The 21,588-nt window shown below is 47.3% G+C and overlaps 1 protein-coding gene across 2 annotated transcripts in view; it reads left to right on the top strand.

Annotated features, from left to right (window-relative positions):
- The window catches only part of INSR (insulin receptor), a 125,377-nt gene extending 104,584 nt beyond the window's left edge, over positions 1 to 20,793 (top strand). For both annotated transcript variants that reach the window (XM_082650447.1, XM_082650448.1), the window contains 10 exons: positions 2 to 141; positions 4,731 to 4,890; positions 8,366 to 8,468; positions 9,885 to 9,952; positions 12,493 to 12,737; positions 13,757 to 13,867; positions 13,956 to 14,115; positions 16,336 to 16,465; positions 16,794 to 16,928; positions 19,512 to 20,793. In XM_082650447.1, the coding sequence (XP_082506573.1) occupies positions 2 to 141; positions 4,731 to 4,890; positions 8,366 to 8,468; positions 9,885 to 9,952; positions 12,493 to 12,737; positions 13,757 to 13,867; positions 13,956 to 14,115; positions 16,336 to 16,465; positions 16,794 to 16,928; positions 19,512 to 19,866 (1,607 nt within the window). In that variant the 3' untranslated portion in view covers positions 19,867 to 20,793. The remainder of the gene's footprint in view (position 1; positions 142 to 4,730; positions 4,891 to 8,365; positions 8,469 to 9,884; positions 9,953 to 12,492; positions 12,738 to 13,756; positions 13,868 to 13,955; positions 14,116 to 16,335; positions 16,466 to 16,793; positions 16,929 to 19,511) is intronic.
- The last annotated feature ends 795 nt before the right edge of the window (positions 20,794 to 21,588 follow it).

Genomic DNA, 21,588 nt, shown 5'->3' on the forward strand with positions numbered 1-21,588 from the left:
GCCAAGGCAGATGATATTGTTGGCCCCGTGACCCACGAAATCTTCGAGAACAACGTCGTTCACTTGATGTGGCAGGAGCCCAAGGAACCCAACGGTCTGATCGTGCTGTACGAAGTGAGTTACCGACGATACGGCGAAGAGGTAAGATCCTTGACGCCTGGGGATGTACCTCCTTCTTCTTCTTAAATTCTGGCTCTAGTGCGTCTCTCATTAGGTGCTTTGTCGTGAGGACTCAAAGCCTTGATATGTGACTTTCCAGGGAGATGGGTCAGAAATGTCAAAATGTGAAAATAATATGTCTCTCGGGACCAATGAAGGGCAATACATCCTCAGAATAACCAAGATGAGCTTGGTACTGACTGAAGCATCCAGAATTTAAACATGAGGCATCCAAGGTTTATAAGAATAGAGTCAGGATTCAAACCCAAGACTCTCTGATGTTCTAATCCAGGGGTCGGCAATTCTTTTCTGTAAAGGGCCAGATAGGAAACACGTTTGGCTTTGTGGTGCGATGGTGTCTGATGCAAATACTCAACTCTGCCTTTGCATTGTGTAAGCTGCCGTGTAGACAATACGTAAATGAAGGGGTATGGTTGTGTGCCAATAAAACTTTATTTGCAAAAACAGGCAGCAAGCAGGCTGGGATTCGCTGGTCCCTACTCTTAAGCCTGTAACCACTGTGGGGCGGATCTCTATCCCCAGAAAGGGCTTGGGGTCTACACCTGTCAAGAGAGGCACTGCTGGGGCGTGGACCTGATTAAGGATATTTCTCCCCTTTACTGGGTGACTTCAGGCAGATGTCAAGTTACCTACCTGAGTTTGACCCGGAGGGTGTACCCTGACATCAGTTGAGCCCTTTGCAATGATCCATTTATACCTCACAATGACCCTCTAAGGGAAAATCTGCTAGTGTCTCCATTTACGGCTGAGAGAATGGAAATTTGGGGAGCTGAAGAGACTTTCTCAAGGTCATACACCCAACACTCAAACCCAGATCCTTGGGCTCTGGTGCCTGACGTCGGTAATTAAGGGTGATTAGGTGGATCAGAGGTCATTTTCTATAAAGGGCCAGGGAGTTAATATTTTCAGCTTTGGGAACCATACAGTCTTGGATCAACTGCTCAACTCTGCTGTTAGAGCTCCAAAGCAGACACAGACAATACAACAATGAATGGGAGTAGTTGTGTGCTAATAAAACTTTATTTACAAAATCAAGCAGTGGACCGGATTCAGCCTGCGGGCCCTAGTTTGCCAACCCCTAACAGAAATTGTAGCAAAACTGTTCGACTTCTTGGAACTTTGAGGGAGAGTCATCCTGTAACCAGGTGGGCAGAGCTTGGCTTCCGCAAGCCAGAGAGGACAGATGGACCTCTCTCTGTTGATCCTTCCTGGGACCACATCTCTTGATGTCCAAATATTCAGCTTTGATGATGATTTAGAACTGAAATCTGCAAACTATCATCTGTGGACCAAATCTGACCCTCGGCCTGTTTTTATATGTCCTGCAGAGCGTTGTCAAAAGAAACAAGGAAAACTGTGCACCAGCGTGAGTCCAGTGGCCAAGCCCAGCATCAGTATAGGAGGGGATCCCTCAGGGGTGTATAAAGAGAGGCATGATTCATAGGGAGCCGTTATTGCAGAGTTGATTTAATATCTTATCCCAATCCCTGTTCTAAGGAAATAATTCAAATTTGGGGTGGTGGTAAAGCTTTCTGCGTAAGATTTTCACCACTAGCAAAAAGTACAAGCCACTAGATACTGTCCATTGGAGAATGGCTACATAGAGGATGGTATATCCATAAAACTCGTGGATGTACAGCCCTTTACAATGATGTTGGGGTGACCGTTGTCCAGTATAATGTAGAGGTTGAGATGACAGGCTCTGGATTTCAGATCTTCCAAGCTGTTATTCTTCATCTTCCACCAGCAGCCAAGAAACACCCCCCCACCCCATCCAAAGTAGCTTATGACAAAAGGGAAGCTTATTAGCTCCCATAAATGAACAGTCGAAGGAGATCAGGCACAGCTGGATCCAGAATTCCTTTGGATCTGTTGCACCTCAAGGGGTCCTTGCCGTGATCCCAGCAGCTCCTGATCGTCCTGTGATTTTAGTGGTTCCAATCTTCATATCCTCTCAGTGCCAAGCCTAGAGGGAGAGAGAGTCTGTGTCCCGGCATTTCCAGCCATGCTGAGGTCACGTGACACCCAATCGTATGACCATGACGGTGCTGTGTGCTGATTGGCTCAGGCATGAGGGTTTTAAAATAACAGCTTAATTGAGGTACCTTCACGTACCATAAAATATACCCATTTAACACATACAATTCAATGATTTTTAATACAGTCACAGTTCTGCAACCATCACCACAATTTCAGGATATTTTCGTCACCCAGCGAAGAAAGCCCACCTCCTTAGCCATCAACCCCCAATCTTCCCTGCTCCCTCCTCCTCCAGCCCCTGGCAATCACTAATCTGCCTTCTGTCTCCATGGAGACAGGTCTCTGCTGCTGAGGCCAACTCATCCCCATTTGCCTGGAATTTCCCAGGTTTGAGCATTGAAGTCCTGCATCCCGAGATAATCTGGGTAAACTGGGACAGTTGTTACCCTACTGGCATTGGACCCAACCCTAACTTCTCGCAGCCGCCTTCACTGGCCTGCCTCTCTCGTTCCTGGAGCCCAGGTGTTGCCAGTAGGAATTCTCACCACCAATCTCCACCATAACCTCTGCCCTGCATAGCCCTGGCACCTGCATGGACCCTGATCCTAGACAGACGAGCCCTCTTTGCTCTTTAGGGGAACAGGGGGATAGAGGGAAAATCAGGAGTGAGAGGTTACAATACGTTAAAAGAAAAAAAAAACTTATAAGCAAAACTGGGCGATTATCTCCATTTTCCATAATTGTCTAGCATCGCTTTGGTAAAGTAAAAAGTAATATAAAAAATACTATTTTTATACCGTTTGTGCTGTTGGGATATGATTTTGCTAGTTTTACAAAATTCTCTCCAGCATTTGGTGGGGGGTCATTTCCCCCCCTTATTTGATAGTTTAACAGCCAAAATCACCTCTAGCTGCATTGTTTTTGATTCTGCCCCTCCTTGAACCTTGCATTAGAGTCATTTTTCCCCTCACCACTTCCCTTCCCACCTTGGGGGATCCTGGTACCAGGGACCACCCCCATCCTGGAAAGAGCATCGATTTTCAGTTTTTGTGCCCTTATATCCTTTGCTTCAGTACGTTTTTGCAGTTTTAGCTGTTTTTTTTTTTTTCTCTTGTTTGCACAAACTTCTGTAATTGGCTTTGTCACTCTTCATCAGATTTGCTTCTTTTTTGTTTTGCTTTTTTGGTGTCTATGGAGAGAGCTGCCTCTAGTTCCTTCCAACATGCTCCCTTCTCCATCCCCACCCCTCGAGGTACATGGCCAGCACTGTAGGATGTATTTCCCCTTTATCCCGGATAGCAGCTACCTTTCGTTTCTATATTTGCTTATTTGTCCCTTTCCACTTGGTGACTCATTTTACTTGGAAGAACCTTTGGACTAGACTTCCCCACCCCTGCCGCCAGCCCGATCTGTTTTCTTGCTGTTATTGTCACATGATAAGCAGGGGAGTTTTTATGTTTCTCTCTCTCTCTCCACTCCTTCCTGAAATTTTCCAGTCCAGTTCTCTGCATGCACTATTAGCCTGGAGCTGTTTTGGAAAGTTTTCAAAATTTGGCCCACGTTTGCAGGTTTCGTGGTGGTATTTCCCAGTAAGCCTCACGCCTTTCCTAATAAGCTCTGGGTTTCTTTCTTTTTACATGTTTATTGCTGGGGCATGTATGCTTTACTTATCTCCTCTCTTCTTGCCAGACATTTAAGTAGATCCCAACTCTTTTAATGGTGGTAAAATAAATCAAAAGGCAAGGAAGGTGTTTTAAAATTTGTCCTTAAGCCCATGTAACCGGTTGGTTCTTAGGTGATTTAGGTGATCTGGGTCCCTGTTTTCCTGACCTCCTGGAGTCCTGGTGAAAATACCCCATGGTGGTTTCAAGGAGAGGTTTGGAGACAGACAGTTCTGGGTTCAAGGGCTTCCTTGCCACTTACCAGCTATGAGATCTGGGACAAATCATTTCAGCTCCCCAATCAGGGGAGGGCAAGCTATTTATGTAAAACCTGTTTTTGTGCAGCTCGTGAGCTAAGAATCACTTCCACGTCTTCAAATGGTTGAAAAGAATCCAAAGGAGAATAGCATCTCTTGACGTGTGTACATTGCTACGCAGTTCAGCTTTCAGCGTCCACCGTGTTTTATGGGCACACAGCCACGTTCAGTTGTTTATGGATGTTATAGATTCAGGATTCAGGATCCATCTCTGCCTGCTTTTCAGCTATGATGGCCGGGTTGAGTCGGTGACGGTGACCATCTGGCCCCCTTGAAGCCAAAAATATTTGCTCTCTGGCCCTTTACAGCAAACGTTTGCCAGACCTCCACCCCAAGCCTCAGTTTTCCTGTTTCTAACATGAGGCTAAGCATGAGGTGGTTATAAGAATTAAATGACATGATCTGAGCCACAGGCTTGGCTGTGGTTTAGGAAGGTTGACTGTTATCGTGTATCAATGATAACCTCTCTGTCTGTGCCTTATCCATAGAGCTAAGGTTCCGTAATTCCTCGAGTCTCAAAGTCGCTTGCCCGTTGCAGTGTTTGTGCCTAACTCCGTCCGTGTCATTTCTGAGTGGGATCCTTGTTTTCTAGGAGCTGCACCTCTGCGTCTCCCGCAGGCATTTTGCTCTGGAGCGGGGCTGCAGGCTGCGTGGTCTGCCACCCGGGAATTACAGTGTGCGAGTTCGGGCCACCTCCCTGGCGGGCAATGGCTCCTGGACGGAAGCCACCTATTTCTACGTCACAGACTATTGTAAGTCTGCACAGCCACTTCGACTGGTAGGGTCTGTACTTGGTGCTAAACACAGCAGAACATTTCAAAGGATGGTTGGGGAAGCATGGAGGCTGTGGGTACTGGCTCTGTCTTGACTCCTGGGTCCAACGGCTGCTGCTGTGTGACCAGGGCAAGAGGCATGCCCTCTCTGAGCCTGCACTTCCCCATCTGATCATGGATATAATACTAGGACCACCCCTGGAAGTGAAGGGACGTTTCAGTGACATCACGAATGTCAAGTGGCTGGCACAGGGCATATCTGATAAACACATTAGCTCCAGTTACTTGTGTCTTCATCTTTGTTTTTAGATAGGCCATGCCCTCCAATGGAGGATGTGGGCGCTCATCTGCTCGGCCTTGGGTGTGCTCTTGGCCTGCAGGCAGGAAGTGCTGCCATGGGGTGAGCTGGATACACTATGGACAGTAGGGTGAGGACAGGTGGGGAGAGCTGAGCTGGTTAGGGAGTACTTCCTGGAAGTGGTGATATCTTGGCAGAAACTGGAAGAATGTATGAGTTGGGGGGGAAGATGTTCAGCCCGACATGTGGTAGGAACCCAGACACTTGGAAGGAACGGAGATTCTAGACCAGGAGGAATGGGAACTTGGGTGGTGTCAGTGTTCTGACACCAACCGGACATATAGCACTACAATTCTGATGCTTTCCACTGGAGTTAGCACAGACGCTACAAATTAAAAAGAGCATTGTTCCCACCAAGACTGCCCTCACCTCAATGCCAGATGCAAGTTTTGGGGGTTCTCCAGGCCACCTGCACTTCTGAATGGCTGGCTACAAATTTGGATGTGATCACAGCCCCATCAGATTTGATCATTTGCTAGAATGGCTCACAGAACTCAGGAAAATGCTATATGACAATGACAGCTTTATTACAAAGGATGTAAATCAGGACCGCCCAAATGAAGAGACACATAGGGTGGAGGCTAGGAGGGTCCTGGACACGGCTCCTGTGTCTTCTCCCCATGGAATCAGGACACATCACATCACCTCCTGGTATACTGATGTGTTCACCAGCCAGGAAGCTCCTCTGAGCTCTGGTGAACTGAGTTTTTATTGGGGTTTCACTACACAGATGTGATTGGTTGAAGCACTGCCCACATGATTGAACTCCACCTCCAGCCCCTCCCCCTGTCTGGAGGCCACCCCACCCCTCTAATCACACACTTGGTTTTCTGGTGACCAGCCCCCATCCCGAACCATCTCATGTCTTAGCATAAACTCAGGTATGTTCCAAGGGGATCATCAAAAACAAAGACACTCCTAAGACTCAGGATTTTTCAAGGATTTGGAGGGACACCATGAATAAAATTCAAAGGAAAATATCAAAGTGGGAAAAACATTTGTAACATCGTCGACAAAGAGTTAATATCTTTCATACAAAGTGAGTACGTATATATGTCTCCTATGAGTTAAAGATATATGTCCTCACACAAAATAAGCAAAGGATATAAATAACCTATTTAAAAAGAAATAGAAAAAATAGAATACGTAAGGAAGAAAAGGTCCAGCCTCACTCAAAACCACACCAAAAGAAAGAAAAGCAAGTCAAAGTGAGATAGAATTGTTAACTTATCAAATTTGCAAGTTTTTTGTTTGTTTCTGTTTTTGAAGTATGTACTTAGTGTTGTCCAAGGGTGCAGACACACGGACATTCTGTTTCATGGTAGACAAGTCCTAAAATGTAGTCCTTTAATAGTATGTATCAAAAAAGCTTACGGGGCTTCCCTGGTGGCGCAGTGGTTGAGAGTCCGCCTGCCGATGCAGGGGACACGGGTTCGTGCCCCGGTCCGGGAAGATCCCACATGCCGCGGAGTGGCTGGGCCCGTGAGCCATGGCCGCTGAGCCTGCGCGTCCAGAGCCTGTGGTCCGCAACGGGAGAGGCCACAACAGTGAGAGGTCCGCGTACAGCAAAAAAAAAAAAAAAGCTTACGAAGGCTTTTACTATTTCAACCAGCAGTGCTGGCTCTAGACATTCATCCTAAGGAAATGACCAGAGATGTCCAGAAAAGATAAATGTTCAAGGAAATCCAGCACTGCTTACTCACAATAGCAAAACAACTGGAGAATTAAATGTTTGACACATTAGATTACTTTAAAAACTTCTTTCTTAAATAACAGGGAGGCGAGCAAGGCACCTAGGGTGCAAAATTTAAAGAGGCACTCACCCTCAGGGGCTGACTCTGCCCTGGCGCGGCCAAGCGCACGAGTTCCTCTCAAATTTTGCACTCTGGGTGCTTCCCTTCCCACACCCTAGTTCTGGTGGCCACTGGAATCTGAGGACTGTGGGATCTGGGACACAGAGACGGGGTGGGGCAGGCAGCATGGATCTCAGATTCTACTGTGAGATGTGTTGGGTTCTGAGCAATCGGTAGCCTCCAGCTTCCCCTGCCAAAGGATGGGGAAGAGAGACATTGCCGACCACGGCACGTGACCAGACGGTTTCCATTTTTCATGTCCCATTCAATCAGCAAATATTTAGGGAGGCTTTCTCCATGCCAGGAGCCACCAGAGGTGGAAGGAGGAAGTTTGCTGTCAATTCAGGGAGGTCCAGGAGGATGAGATGTCTCTGGATAGAGACGGCCACCAAAGGCACCATGGAACGGTGGTCAAGAACTTGCTCAGATGGCCCGAGTTCAAATCCCTGCTCCACCGTGGATCAGCTCTTGGACTTGGGCATGACCCCTCACCTCTCTGAGCCTCTGTTTCCCAGTCTGTTAACTGGCATTGATCATAGCACCTCCCACTTCGGCTTCTGGGATGATTAATTAAGATCTCCCAGGCAAAGCACTTCAAACGGTGCCTGGTGTGTTCCTAAGTGTTCAGTAAACTACTATTATTAAAGACCTGAAGGACTAGGTTCCTTCTCTGGCTTCCCGGAACTCACTTTCTTCCTTGGCTTGGAAGAATCTGAATACGTGGCTGCATTTGTAATTATAGACAACTCAGCCTTGTGTGGGAATTAAAAAGAATTAAGGCTACATAGCATGTCTTCCGTCGGTTTCGTTTTTTGGGACGCGGCCCCCAGCAAACACAGGGCACTTCTGGTGAATTTTTCATCTGCCAGAGGTGCTGTTGGGATTTAAATAAGCTATTTAATTTACAGGGTCCAGTGCAGAGTGAAAATGCAGGGCTCCTTCTTTAAAACTTATTAAGACTTTCCAGACAGGGACAATAGAGCATTAAACAGAGAGCAGAACCTTCTGAGTGTGCGGACCTGCCTGACGGCTTGGGTTGTGTGCCCGTGAAGGTGGCCTTCGATGGTGAAGGGAGAAAAGCTGGTGATGGGCAGTGGTCTGGGGTCACCGCAGGAGAGGTTCAGGGACTAGAGAAGGGGGACAAGTGTGTGTGGCCCGTTGGACATGTAGATGTGTTTTCCGGTGTGACCTCTGATGTGAACACATTTTGATGTGAAACCTATATTTTCTTATTCTATTTCAGTAGACATGCCATCAAATATTGCAAAAATCATCATCGGGCCCCTCATCTTTGTCTTTCTCTTCAGTGTCGTGATCGGGAGTATTTATCTATTCCTGAGAAAGAGGTGAGCACAGAGGTGTTCTGGTAAATGCTTAACAACCAGCTCTCTCGGGGAAAAGTATGCCTACATGTAGATAGAGTTATATCTAAATTTCCTGTAGGGACTTCCCTGGTGGCACTAGTGGCTGAGACTCCATGCTCCCAATGCAGGGGGCCCCGGTTCGATCCCTGGTTGGGGAACTAGATCCCACATGCATGCCGCAACTAAGAGTTCACATGCCACAACTAAGGAGCCTGCCTGCCTCAACTAAGACCCGGCACAACAAAATAAATAGATATTTTTTAAATAAATAAATTTACTGTAAATCTTACTGATCTAAAGGATGCATAGCATGCAACTTACAGATAATTATCATAATACAATATACAGTACTCGCCATCATAAACTCCCTACAGCCAGTTGATCCTCACCAAATGTTTTTGTCAATTTTTTCTCCCCTGAACCTTTGTATCTATAACCAACCTGTGAGTGCAACTGAAGAACGGCTGTAGTTCCAAGATGAATCTTGATTGATATTTTGTTTACATTTAAGAGCGAGATAAAAATGAAATAAGGCATATATGTTCATCGACCATAGGAATGACTTTTGCAGAATCAGATAATAATTTTTAAATACTGAAAGCATATTTCCTCATTTTTTGTGCCATTGGCAATGTCATGGCTACAGAGATGACACACATTTAAGCTTAATCCGCATTACTGACATTTTTGCCATCGCTTTCTCAAGCCTGGATGTGCAACAGAACAATAAATCGGTCTTGGTATGTATCATTTGCCTTTTTACACCCGCTGTGAATATTCCCACCGTGGCCAATTTCAAGCTACAGACATGACGTCACTGAACGCAGAGTTGGGAAGAGATATGCAGTCAATCACAGATATGTAGTATTTCTGCCATATGATTGCAATCATATAAATAAATAAGGTAATACAGAAGGGCTGAAGAGTGTCCAGTCCATCCAAGTAAGAGGTAGCATGATAATTGGTTTTGAATATTCATTACCTTTGCTTTGAATAGAATGTATTTAGCTGTAAGCCCGTGTAATTTAATTTTAAATGGTGATTGTATTTAACAACTGGCTTGCAAATTTCCTGAAAATTCAACAGTTGTTTCTTATGAGCTGGAATGAGATGGTTCCGGAGCAGCAGTAGATGAGCAGTTTTTAGGTGTTATATTGACGACCATAAATTGTAGCTTATGAGTGAGCGGTTCCATGGTGATGCACTTAAGTGGCCATCTGATGGGCTTCTGCTAAAAAGATAAGGGTCCCCCATCCTCACCCCAAACTGTATCCAGGATTATGTGCATGCCGCTAATAAGGGTGTCTGTTTGCACTGGGGAGGCTGTAACCTCCCGCTAATCACCCACAGAGTTCTGTGAGGATATCAAGATGGAATGTCTCCATTTTTCTCATCCAGGCAGCCGGATGGGCCACTGGGACCACTGTATGCTTCTTCAAACCCCGAGTACCTCAGTGCCAGCGATGGTGAGTATGATCCCCGCCCTTGTGGGTGACCAGAATCCCGCTGTTCAGTTTCCTTTGCCATCACTGTCAGCGACAGTCAAGGGTTGATACCCTGGGGGGCTGAGAAGCGTCCTTTCGTTCAGTTGAGTCTGCGGACCTGCCCCTTGCTGCAGAAACCCTGTTACCGGGAGCAGTCGGACACCTGCTGTCTGGCGCTTGTGGGAATGGGCTGATCTAGCTGGTCTGGGACCCATGCGTGGGCTTGGTTGAGAGGCCATGACCTTGGTGCCCCAGCTGTGGGGGTACAGAGCTTGGATCCTGTGCCAGAGAGAATGCCGAGGGTCAGAGCCAGAAAGTGGTGACCAAACTGGCCATCCAGGCTCGGAGGTGGGAATCAGAAGCCAAGGTGAGAGACTGGGGATCAGGGATGGGGCAGACAAGAAGCAGGGACAAGATGGGGAAGGTGGGAGGCTGGGTGTGTACCAGGGACACATCTGCTATTGCTGTCAGCTGACCATGGGTGTGATGCTGACGCTGATATGGCAGATCAGTGGCCATATTCCCCTGGATTGTCCCAAAAGGCAGTGAGTGACCCCTGAAGAAAAGGCGTGGCTGTTTCTTCAGATGTGAACGCAGCTGTTGCACTACAAGTTTCTAAAATGCTTCGTGCAGCAAATTCAGAAAGCGACTTTCAAGGCACGAACACTGTTGCCTGACAGGATGCTGCCTAGGGGTACAGGGATGGTGTTTCTAAGGGTACCCGGGATTTGTTTTAAATAAGTCTGGTGAGACGTGCAGACCTGCAAGTGACTATCATGAGGAAGAAGTTTAGACTCACAGAGTCCGGAGAAACAGGAGGCAGGGCCACATGGGGAAGCACCAGGGTCGGCCAGGAGGCAGAGGGAGTGATGGAAAAACGTCGGCAAGAGGCTTTATTGTCTTTTCCATGGGAAAGGAGAGGTCAGGCAGGGTGAGACATAGGATGAGCTAGTTTGAACTGTTTCAGCAGGGTCTGGGGCATAGGGGCTGTCCTTGGTTGTCTGCAAACTGGCCCTGGTGTGATCAGGGCGGGGGGATAGTGGCCCAGAGTGTGAGAACCTGATCACGGAGGGGGTTGGGGTGTGGGCTGTGGATTGCTTGGTCTGCATATGAAAAGCGGACTCACAGGCACGTCATTTACTGTCGGTAGGAATTGGCCACCCCTGGGGTGGGCAGTCCTGGCAGGTTCAGCAAGACCTCAAAGCATCAGAATAGAGAAGCTAGACAAGGAGTTTATTCCGAGTGGGACTATACACAGAGCCCAGGAGCAGGAGCGGGTGAATGTTAACCCAGAGCCTCCTCTGCCCGTTTGAGAATGGCATTGTTAACCGTATCAGAGATGGGGAAGCTGAACCTCAGGACCACCTCTCCACCCTACTGTCCTGTTTCCTTCCGGGGATGAAGCAATGGCTGAGAGCACAGGGGTACTAAGTGAAAGCTAGAAACTGGGGCTCATGGGTCTTTAAGGCCAGGAAGTTCTGGGCCAAGGGATACACACAGGGAAAGGTCCAAGCTCAGAACCCTGAGGGGCCCCCCAGTGAGCATCTGTGAGTTCATTTGGGTGCAGAACGCTTGTCTGATCCAATGTCCTTGAAAGAGCCATTGGTGACCGTATCATGTTGCTCAGACTGCTGTGATCAGACTGGGTGGCTTAGTGAACAATTTGATTTCTTCACAGTCCTGGAGGCTGGAAGTCTGAGATCAAGGGGTCAGCAGGGTTGGTTTCTCCTGAGGCCTCTCTCCTTTGCTTGTAGACAGCCATCTTCTCCCTGTGTCCTCACATGGTCTTCCCTCTGTGTGTGTCTGTGTCCTGATCTCCTCTTCAAGGACACCAGTCAGACTGGATTAGGGCCACCCTAATGACCTCATTTTACCTTGATCACCTCTGTAAAGACTCCATCTCCAAATACAGTCACATTCTGAGATACCAGGGTTAGGATGTCAACATAAATTTGCTAAGGACACAATTCAGCCCATACCAGGTGCAGAGGAGGGCAGAAAACATCTTGGCTTTTCTTATGAGGACTATGTGTATTTGTCTGCAGATTATTTGCTGCGTAACAAACCACCCCAAACTTAGTGGCTTAAAACAAACACCATTTGGTGGGTTCGCCACCTGGGTTCTTCTGTTCTCACTTATGTGGCTGCATCCCATCTGCAGATCCACTGGCACTGGGTGGTCTTGGGTGAGCTCACTCACCTGTCAGATAGGGTCATCCCCCATCCCCTTGGTACTTTGCAGAAATAACAGGCTCAGTTGGGAATTAGCATCCTTTGGTAACAGGGCTCTGAAATCAGACAGAAAGGATGGGGATGCAGGCTCAGCTCAGCATTTATTGGCCAGAACCCTGGACTCCTTCCCCAGTCTCTGCCTGTCCTGTTCCTGGCTCTGTGCCCACTGCCCGGCACAGGGTCTGGACCACAGGAGTCAGTGAACGTTGGGGAGGGGGAGCTCAGGTGGGAGATGGCCAGGGACCCCTGAGGGATCCTCCAAGGGTGCTGTGTAGATAAGTGAGGTGTAGTGTTTCCCTGCTCTGTGTACGTGCCGGATGAGTGGGAGGTGCCTCGAGAGAAGATCACGCTCCTGCGAGAACTGGGGCAGGGCTCCTTCGGCATGGTGTACGAGGGCAACGCCAGGGACATTGTCAAGGGCGAGGCGGAGACCCGAGTGGCGGTGAAGACGGTGAACGAGTCTGCCAGCCTGCGAGAGCGGATCGAATTTCTCAACGAGGCCTCAGTCATGAAGGGCTTCACCTGCCACCACGTGGTGAGTCCCGAGTTGGCTCCAGGAGCAGAAAAAGTCTTCCTGTAATACCTGTCCTTCCTCCTATTGCATAGAGCAGTGAGGATGCTGGGTGTGGACCTCCTGCCCAGCCCCGACTCTGCTGAACGTCCAAATAAAGGTGGCCCTTCCCTTCTCATTTCTCAAATCCCATCCTCTCCCACCTCACTCAGAGCAATACCCTTTCCGCTGTACCATTGCTTTCCAGAATCTTCCATCTCTTCCCTCTTCCTGGCTCCTTTGTAACCTTTAAACACAGTGGTCCACCCCTTCCCTGCTCCCCCAAGTCAGCACAGACTCTCCCTGCCTTTCTGTTCCCGCCATGGCCCCTTAATTTCTCCTTGAGCCTGTGTCCTTTCATCCTTGCCCCACACATATTCAAGGAGCACCTGCTCTGTACTGAGCTCCATTCTCTCTGGGATGCAGCAGATGTCTGTCCTCCTGGAGCTCTCAATCCCGCGGGCGGAGACAGAGTCTAAACCCAGTAGATTAATGATGTTGTCCACAAGGAGATGATGCTATGGCAACAGGGAGAGGAGGGCAGAGTTGGGGGACTGGGAATGCAGCAGTGGCAAAGGTACATTTGAGCAAAGACTTCAGAGTGTAGGGACCGAGCTGTGTGGACAGCTCAGCTGAGGACAGTCAGCTCAGGCGAGGGAACAGAGGGTCAGGCAGTGGGAACAGCTATGCAAAGGCCTGGAAGTGGGCCTTTGTGTTCAGAGATACGAGGGTTTGCCTTGACATGTTGCTGTGTGGGGGCAGGTCTGTCTGCTTCCCCCCTCCCACCAGACTGTGAGTTCTGAATTCTCCCACTCCCCAACCCAACGAGACCTTGACCTTGGTGTTTCAGCCAGGCAGACCAGGGCTTTCCACAGTCCAGTCAGGAGCAGGGTGCTGTGTGTGATGTAGGTACCAGACAGGGAGACCCGGGTGAGTGGACGTCTTCCCGCAGACCCTCATCCAAGAACTGCCCCCCTGCCCCCTCCCCCATGCTTGTTCCACAGGTCCGCCTCCTGGGGGTGGTATCCAAAGGCCAGCCGACGCTGGTGGTGATGGAGCTGATGGCTCATGGGGACTTGAAGAGCTACCTCCGTTCCCTGCGGCCTGAGGCCGAGGTGAGCTGCCTCCGGGTACCCGGTGGGGTGCCCGCTCCCGGCCTCCGGCACTGGTGTCGCTGAACACAACCCCATGTTTCGACTTTAGAATAACCCCGGCCGCCCTCCCCCTACCCTGCAAGAGATGATTCAGATGGCTGCGGAGATCGCCGACGGGATGGCGTACCTGAACGCCAAGAAGTTTGTACACCGGGACCTCGCAGCTCGAAACTGCATGGTTGCCCACGACTTTACCGTCAAAATCGGAGGTGCGTCTGGCTTTCTGCTTTGAAATGGATGGGCCAGGCCTTCTGATTTCAGGAGGAGTTGTCTCTAGCAAGTGCTTCCGTCTTTTCTAATATTGGGAAGGGGCGGGCTTTGGATGGGGACCTAGTCCTCGTGCTGTAGTTTAATTGCATTTGTTCATTAAGTCACTCATTCACTTCTTTAAGTAGCATTTGTGCCGGCCGCTGCAGGAGGTGTTACAGGGGCGAGGTTGAATGAGTCGCCGTGATTCTTCTGCTGTTGTGTAGCTTGCGGTTATTATATGCACATTGCAATTTGTATCTGCACCACCCAGCACAGCAGCCACTGGCCACTGCGTTTAATGTAAATTCAGTAAAATAACATAAAATTTAGTAAAATAAAATAAAATAAATTCAGTAAACTGATTTAAACTCATTTAAATCCAGTAAAATAAAATAAATTCAGTAAAATAAAATAATTAAAATGTAGTAAACTAATTTAAATGAGTTTAAATTCAGTAAAATAAAATGAAATTAAGTAAAAATAAATAAAATGATTTAAATTCAGTAAACTAATTTAGATTCATTTGAATTCAGTAAAATAATTTAAATTAATTTTTTAACATCTTTATTGGAGCATAATTGCTTTATAATGGTGTGTTAGTTTCTGCTGTATAACAAAGTGAATCAGCTATACATATACATATATCCCCATATCCCCTCCCTCTCGAGTCTCCCTCCCACCCTCCCTATCCCACCCCTCTAGGTGGTCACAAAGCACCGAGCGATCTCCCTGTGCTATGCGGCTGCTTCCCACTAGCTATCTACCTTACGTTTGGTAGTGTATATAAGTCCATGCCACTCTCTCACTTCGTCCCAGCTTACCCTTCCCCCTCCCCATGTCCTCAAGTCCATTCTTTACGTCTGCATCTTTATTCCTTTCCTGCCCCTAGCTTCTTCAGAACAATTTTTTTTTTAGATTCCATATATAGTAAAATAAAATGAAATTAAGTAAAATAAATAAATAAATTCAGTAAAGTAAAATAAAATAAAATTCAGTGAACTAATTTACATTAATTTAAAATCAGTAAAATAAAATAAAATAAATTCAGTAAAATAAAATAAAATATTAAGTCCATCGGTCGAACTGGGAACCTTGAACAATATTAGTGCGGTATAGACCACGTTCATCATCACAGAAAGTTCTGCTGGGCAGAGCTGTTCTAGATGAACAGTAAAATAGTTGACATGTAAATAAGATGATGGAGACTGGGAAGAGAGCACTGAAGGAAGTAAAGAGTTCAGTTCCATGATGGAGAGGAAAGGCCTCTCTCTCCATAAGGAGGCGACGTTTTAACCAAGACTTGCAGGGTTAGAAGTTGACCTGAGAGATGGCGTCTCAGGGGAAGCTACAGCACACGCAGAGGCTGTGAGGTTGGAAGGATGGCTGATGTGGTGTGAATAAGGTGAACGTAGAGGGGAGCAGAGCAGTGTGAGATGTGAGGTTGAGGAGAGAAGCAGGAACCAGGCTGGGAAGGTCCTTGTTGGTCATGGTGGGTCATCTCGATGTTATTCTACGTAGCCAGTGTGAAGCAGGAATTGACACGATTCTATTTATGTAGCTTCTCTTGGGCAGTGGGCTGTCAGGGTCAGGATGGAGGGAGGGTCCTGCAGGTGAGAGATGGTGGCGGGCCTGGGGACATCCAGGGCTGTGGAGAGGAACAGACTAGAGAGGGATGTGGAGGTCGAGGGGGCAGGACTCGCCACTGTCTTTTCTGTGGGGTGTGAGGAAAGGGGGTGGCCAAGGGAAGACCCAGCACTGGGTTTCTGGCTGGGCAGCTGGGTGGGTGGTGGGACCAGATCCAGTGGCAAATAGTAGGTTGGTTGCAGAGCATGAAAAGTTCAGTTTGGGATGCCTGAGAGGTGTGGGTTGGAAGGAAGCATTGCTGAGGGTGAGATTCCCAAGCTCCAGGTCAGAACGTCACTTCTTTGCTACTTGGTGGTTCTTTTTCTTTCCCTTTAAATGGTGGCCCATCCTCTCCCTCCACATCCTCATGAGTACACTCAGAATCCATTCTCACTGGATTTGGCTGTGACCCAGGTGAGCACACACCTGAGGCAGGTGAGCTCACACCTGGGGCAGGTGCCTTCATCTGAGGGCTCTACCAGGGGTGGGGCAGGAAAGATGGCAGACAGCTGGCCACACTGAAGGCTAAGAGCATGTGAACTACTGTTTGTTGTCAGACTTTGGAATGACCAGAGACATCTACGAAACGGATTACTACCGGAAAGGGGGAAAGGGTCTGCTCCCCGTGCGGTGGATGGCACCTGAATCGCTGAAGGACGGGGTCTTTACCACTTCTTCGGACATGTGGTGAGTCATGTGTGGGTTGGTGGACAGAACACTGCACTTGGATTCCAGGTTGCTCTGCTAGTATGACCAGTGTGAGAGGGGTCACTTGAAAACTGCCTTCCTCAGGGCTTCTCCGTCTAGAAAAAGAAGGGATGGCATGTCTGGGGACCCTAGCATAACCACTGTGACATTCCAACGGACACTAATCTTATAGGCATTTCTGAGCTGCAGCATGAATTGTTTAGTGAACTGGCCAACCAGGTTCTAGTAAACCAAGAAGGGGTGTGTGTGCGCGCGTTGTGTGTATTTTAACGGCTTCTTTGTTACTATCCCCGACTGTCATTGGCAGGTCCTTTGGCGTGGTCCTTTGGGAAATTACCAGCTTGGCGGAACAGCCTTACCAAGGCCTATCAAACGAGCAGGTGTTAAAATTTGTCATGGATGGAGGGTTTCTGGATCAACCCGACAACTGTCCTGAGAGAGTGTAAGTGTAGAAACGGGGTACAGTGTGTGAGGTGCTCATTCAAACGTCTATGCCCTTTGCCGGGATACTCACGTTTGTGTATCGTATGTCTACATGTCTTTGTGTTTGCAGATTTTTTCTTTGCATGCACATTTGTGTTTGCATATGGTGTCTACATACATGCTTGTGTTTGTGTATTGTATCTTTAGATGTATGCTCTATTGCGTTTCATATTTTTGGAAGGTTGTATAGGAAATGGCACAGCAGTTGTTACTTTGGGAAGGAAACTGGGGAGCTGGAGTGGAGGCTTAGGTTTAACTACCTATTCTTTATACACTTAACATTTTTGTCAGGAAAATAATACAATGGTATATGTCAATTATATCTCATTAAAAGTGGAAAAAAGAAATCGCTGAGCATAAACACTAAAAAAAAAAAAAATTGTCAGGGGCATGTATGACATATTCCTCTCCCAATATTTGTCTTAAATTTTTGTTGTAGAAACAACTGTACAACACAAACACCAAATGCACATCATTAAACACTTACCAAATGATCCAGTGTCATACTAGCCCAATAAATGTAAAATAAAGAAAGTACTATATTCCTAAACTAGCAACAGAAGGAAGGAAGAAAGGAAGGAAGGGAAGGAGGGAGGGAGGGAGGAAAGAAGGGAGAGTTTTAATATTCAATTCTGTCAATGGTGTGGTTAGCTAATCTTTCTTATCACCCTGTTGTCATAGCTACTCACAGCAACGTTATTTAAATCTCAAAAAAGGAAATGATCAAAACACCCAGCAATATGAGAATTGCCAAGTACATTGATAAAATGATAGGAAACAGAAATTGACATCTCAGATGATGCTTGTGATATATTTTATAACTCAGTGGATTAGCTTATGTTAAAATAAGTGTAATAAATGTATGTAAGTTACATTTCCAAATGTATCCAGATAGAAAAGACAAGAGGTTATATCTGAAGGAGAGTTGTGTGCAAGGTGTATTTTCTCCATATTTTGGGGTGTTTTCTAACTTTCTACAATAAGCATTTACTACATATAAATTCCCTTATCAGTGTTTCTTTTTTTTTAATTTTTTTAATTTTTTATTTATTTTTTATCAGTGTTTCTTAAGAAAAAACTTTGCCCTCCTGAAAAAAAATCCATGGAGGGAGGCCATTTTGATGCCTCATCCTCAAAAGAATAAGATAGCTGTTTAGAAAACGTAGTTTGAAGAAACATCATATGCAAAAAAAAAAAAAAATATATATGAAGCAGAGTTACTTAGAAACTCTGAGTAAAATATTTTTAAACATCTCCTCATGAAGGGCCTTTCCTTGCCAAGCCAATGAGCAGCCAGGTGTAGTTCCAGGACCAGGGAAATTACATGTAGACCCTAGGGTGGGGGCCTGCAAACTTTTTCTCTAAAGGGCCATAGTGTAAATATATTCAGCTTTGTGGGCTGGGTGGCTCTCTGCCTTGTAGCTGGAAGCAGCCGTGGGTGATGCGTAATTGGATGGGTGTGGCTGCGTGCCAATAAAACTTTATTTACAAAAACACTCGGGGCCATATTTGGTCCAGGGCTGAAGTTTGCCAACCCCTGCCCTAGAAGAAGTTACAGTGGGGAAAGGACGAGGTAAAATGGAAATCCCAAGCCCGCTGGGCCTGTCCTAGGTAAAGTCATAGTCTCCACCCGCCCGCCACCCCGCACCCTCCAGAGAGCGGGGGCTGGGCCTGCAGGACAGCCACTCAGAACGAGCCCCCTAGGGTCAGTCCACCCAGCTGCCCTCATCAGGTGCAGGGATGTACATATAGAGGGAGGAACCGACAGAAAATAGACCCACAGACATAGAAAACAAACTTACAGTTACCAAAGGGGAAAGGGGGAGGAGGGATAAATTAGGAGGTTGGGATTAATAGACACACACTACCATATATAAAATAGATAAACAACAAGGACCTACTGTATAGCACAGGGAACTATACTCAATATTTTGTAGTAATCTATCAGGGAAAATAATCTTAAAAAGAATATATATATTCTTTTATATATAAAAGAATATATATATGTGTGTGTGTGTATATATATACATATATATATATATATAACGGAATCACTTTGCTGTACACCTGAAACTAACACATCATTGTAAATCAACCATACTTCAATATTTTAAAAAACGATGGGGACTTCCCTGGCGGTCCAGTGGTTAGGACTCCACGCTTCCACTGCAGGCGGCATGGGTTCGATTCCCGGTCGGGGAACAAAGATCCCGCAAGCCGGGTGGCGCGGCCAAAAACATAAAAATAAATAAATAATACAAATTAAAAAGTTAAAAGAAAAAAAAACGGTGAACCATGGTCTTCAGCCTGTAGCAACATCAGGAGAGGCCCTTCTGGATCTGGTTTGGGGAGGAGACAGCCCCCTTGACGCTCTTTATAAAACCACCTTTCAGCGCCCCTAGAATCGCTGTTTCTGCTTGACTGTCGCCTTTCCGGTGTCGGCACTTGTCCCCGTGGGTGTGGGCCACCGGCGAGGGGTGGGGAGGGGGCCGATTGGCGGGGCGGCGCGCGCCTCACCCTCCACGTGCCCTCTGTCCTGCAGCACCGACCTGATGCGCATGTGTTGGCAGTTCAACCCCAAGATGCGGCCGACCTTCCTGGAAATTGTCGACCTGCTCAAGGACGAGCTGCACCCCAGTTTTCCCGAAGTTTCCTTCTTCCACAGCGAGGAGAACAAGGTGCCCGAGAGCGAGGAGCTGGAGATGGAATTTGAGGACATGGAGAGTGTCCCCCTGGACCGGTCCTCACATGTGCAGAGGGAGGAGGCTGGGGGCCGGGATGGAGGGTCCGCACTGGGGCTAAAGAGAAACTATCAGGAACACATCCCCTACACCCACATGAACGGGGGCAAGAAAAACGGACGCATTCTGACTCTGCCCCGGTCTAATCCTTCCTAACGGCCCCTGCTCTGGGGAATGGTTCCTGTCTTCGCTTTCCTCTGGTTTGAAGGCCTTCAGAAAACTCAGGATTTTCACACAACTCAGCCACAGTGTCAAATGGAGCTCAGAGATCATGACTATCCATTTCTGTTCCTCTTCTGACTTCAAACACATTGGTTTGATTGCCAATTTGACTGGTCATCTGAGAACTTAACTGTGAACCTAGATGGGAGAGGGGTTTCCACGGCTGCTGTCCTTTTGGACCACCGAGGTTTCAAGCCCGGGTGTTACTTTTTTTTTTTTTTTCCTAGCAGATTGAAAGAAAGCACCTGTTTTTACAAAGTTTTTTTTTTTTTTTTTGCTGGTGTCTGAGCTACGGTGTAAAACATAAATCTTGTTTGTGGAACAAAAGTTAGAAAGAAAGAAAAAAACAAAAATCAAAATCCTGTCCTAGTAGAATTCCAGACTTTGCAGAGTGGGCTTCAGGAAAGTTTTTTTCATCCAGAAAGTTGTTTTTTTTTTCCTTCACAGAATCAGTTCCTCAAATTGACCAATAGCTGCTGCTTTTGTATTTTGGATATAGTTTTGCAGTCCTGGGGTGTGGCTCACGTGTGTACTCGTGCGTGCGTGTGTGTGTGTGTGTGTGTGCAAATCATGCGTGCTGAGTGGCCGCTTTGGGGATCAGCCCAGGAAGGTTCTGCCCTTCTGGAGTGTGTGAGCCCCTGATCTGCTCCCTCCACCTCCCTTCCTTCTAATCTACTGGGACACTGTGCCCTCAAGAGTCTCCTTCAGTCCCGAGTCTAGCCTCAGGAGTCTTCTCTCCCTTAACTTTGGTGAAAAATGTTTCCCGGGAGCCATGGGAGTTGTTTGGAGTGATAATGGATCTTTTCAAGACCAAACAAAGCCAGGACATTAAAAAAAAAAAAAAAAAAAAAAGAAGAAGAACTGAGATGATGAAGAGTTTGGAGAATATATTTGTAACATATTTAATTTAAAAAAAAAATCTCCAGCATCAGCCTCATAAGTTATTGACCATTTCCCGGGGGGCGGGTAGGGCATGGGGGTTTGTCTGCCTGTGTGTGGGGAGGGGGACCCAGGCACCAATGGCCTCTCTCCTTGGTCTTCAAGGCATCCATTTTTCTGGGACTAAAGCCACGTTAGCTGCTAACCCTTCTGGACGTCGTGATCAGGCCACGCTGAGCATGTGGGTGATGGTGTATGATGGATAGTTTGGTTTCTGGTAAGCTGAGCCCTGCCTTTGAACACACTTGTGGCCCTTGGATCTTCTGGTTCCCTGTACGTACCTCTGGAGCTTCCTCAGCTGTGTGCGCACGTCCTACAAGGATTGTGCAAACACAGCACGATCACATCCCAAAGTGGGACAGCACAGGTGGACTTTGAGAACACTAGCCATATGAAGACGTGCCTGTTGGTCCCCTCCGCCCTCAGGGCATCCGTCTGTCCTCAGAGCTGACTTCCCAGAAGCTGCTTTGCGCCCAGTGACCTCAGCTGGGCCAGGTGTGGGGCCTGAGCTGAATTCTCAGGTACTTCACGATCTTGCAGTCCCTAAGAGAGTACAGTCCGGAGGAGAAACCGCTAAGGACCTTCACACTACCAAGAACTTGCGAAGGAGCGTGATGCCACAGTTGCTTCCCTTTGGGGAAAGAACTACAGCTGCTCAAATAAAGCACACGGTGAACTCGTCACTTTGGTTCATCCAAATCATCACCCATGGGTTAT

The sequence above is a fragment of the Grampus griseus genome (assembly GCF_964374135.1).
Source record: "Grampus griseus genome assembly, chromosome: 3".
NCBI lineage: Eukaryota > Metazoa > Chordata > Mammalia > Artiodactyla > Delphinidae > Grampus > Grampus griseus.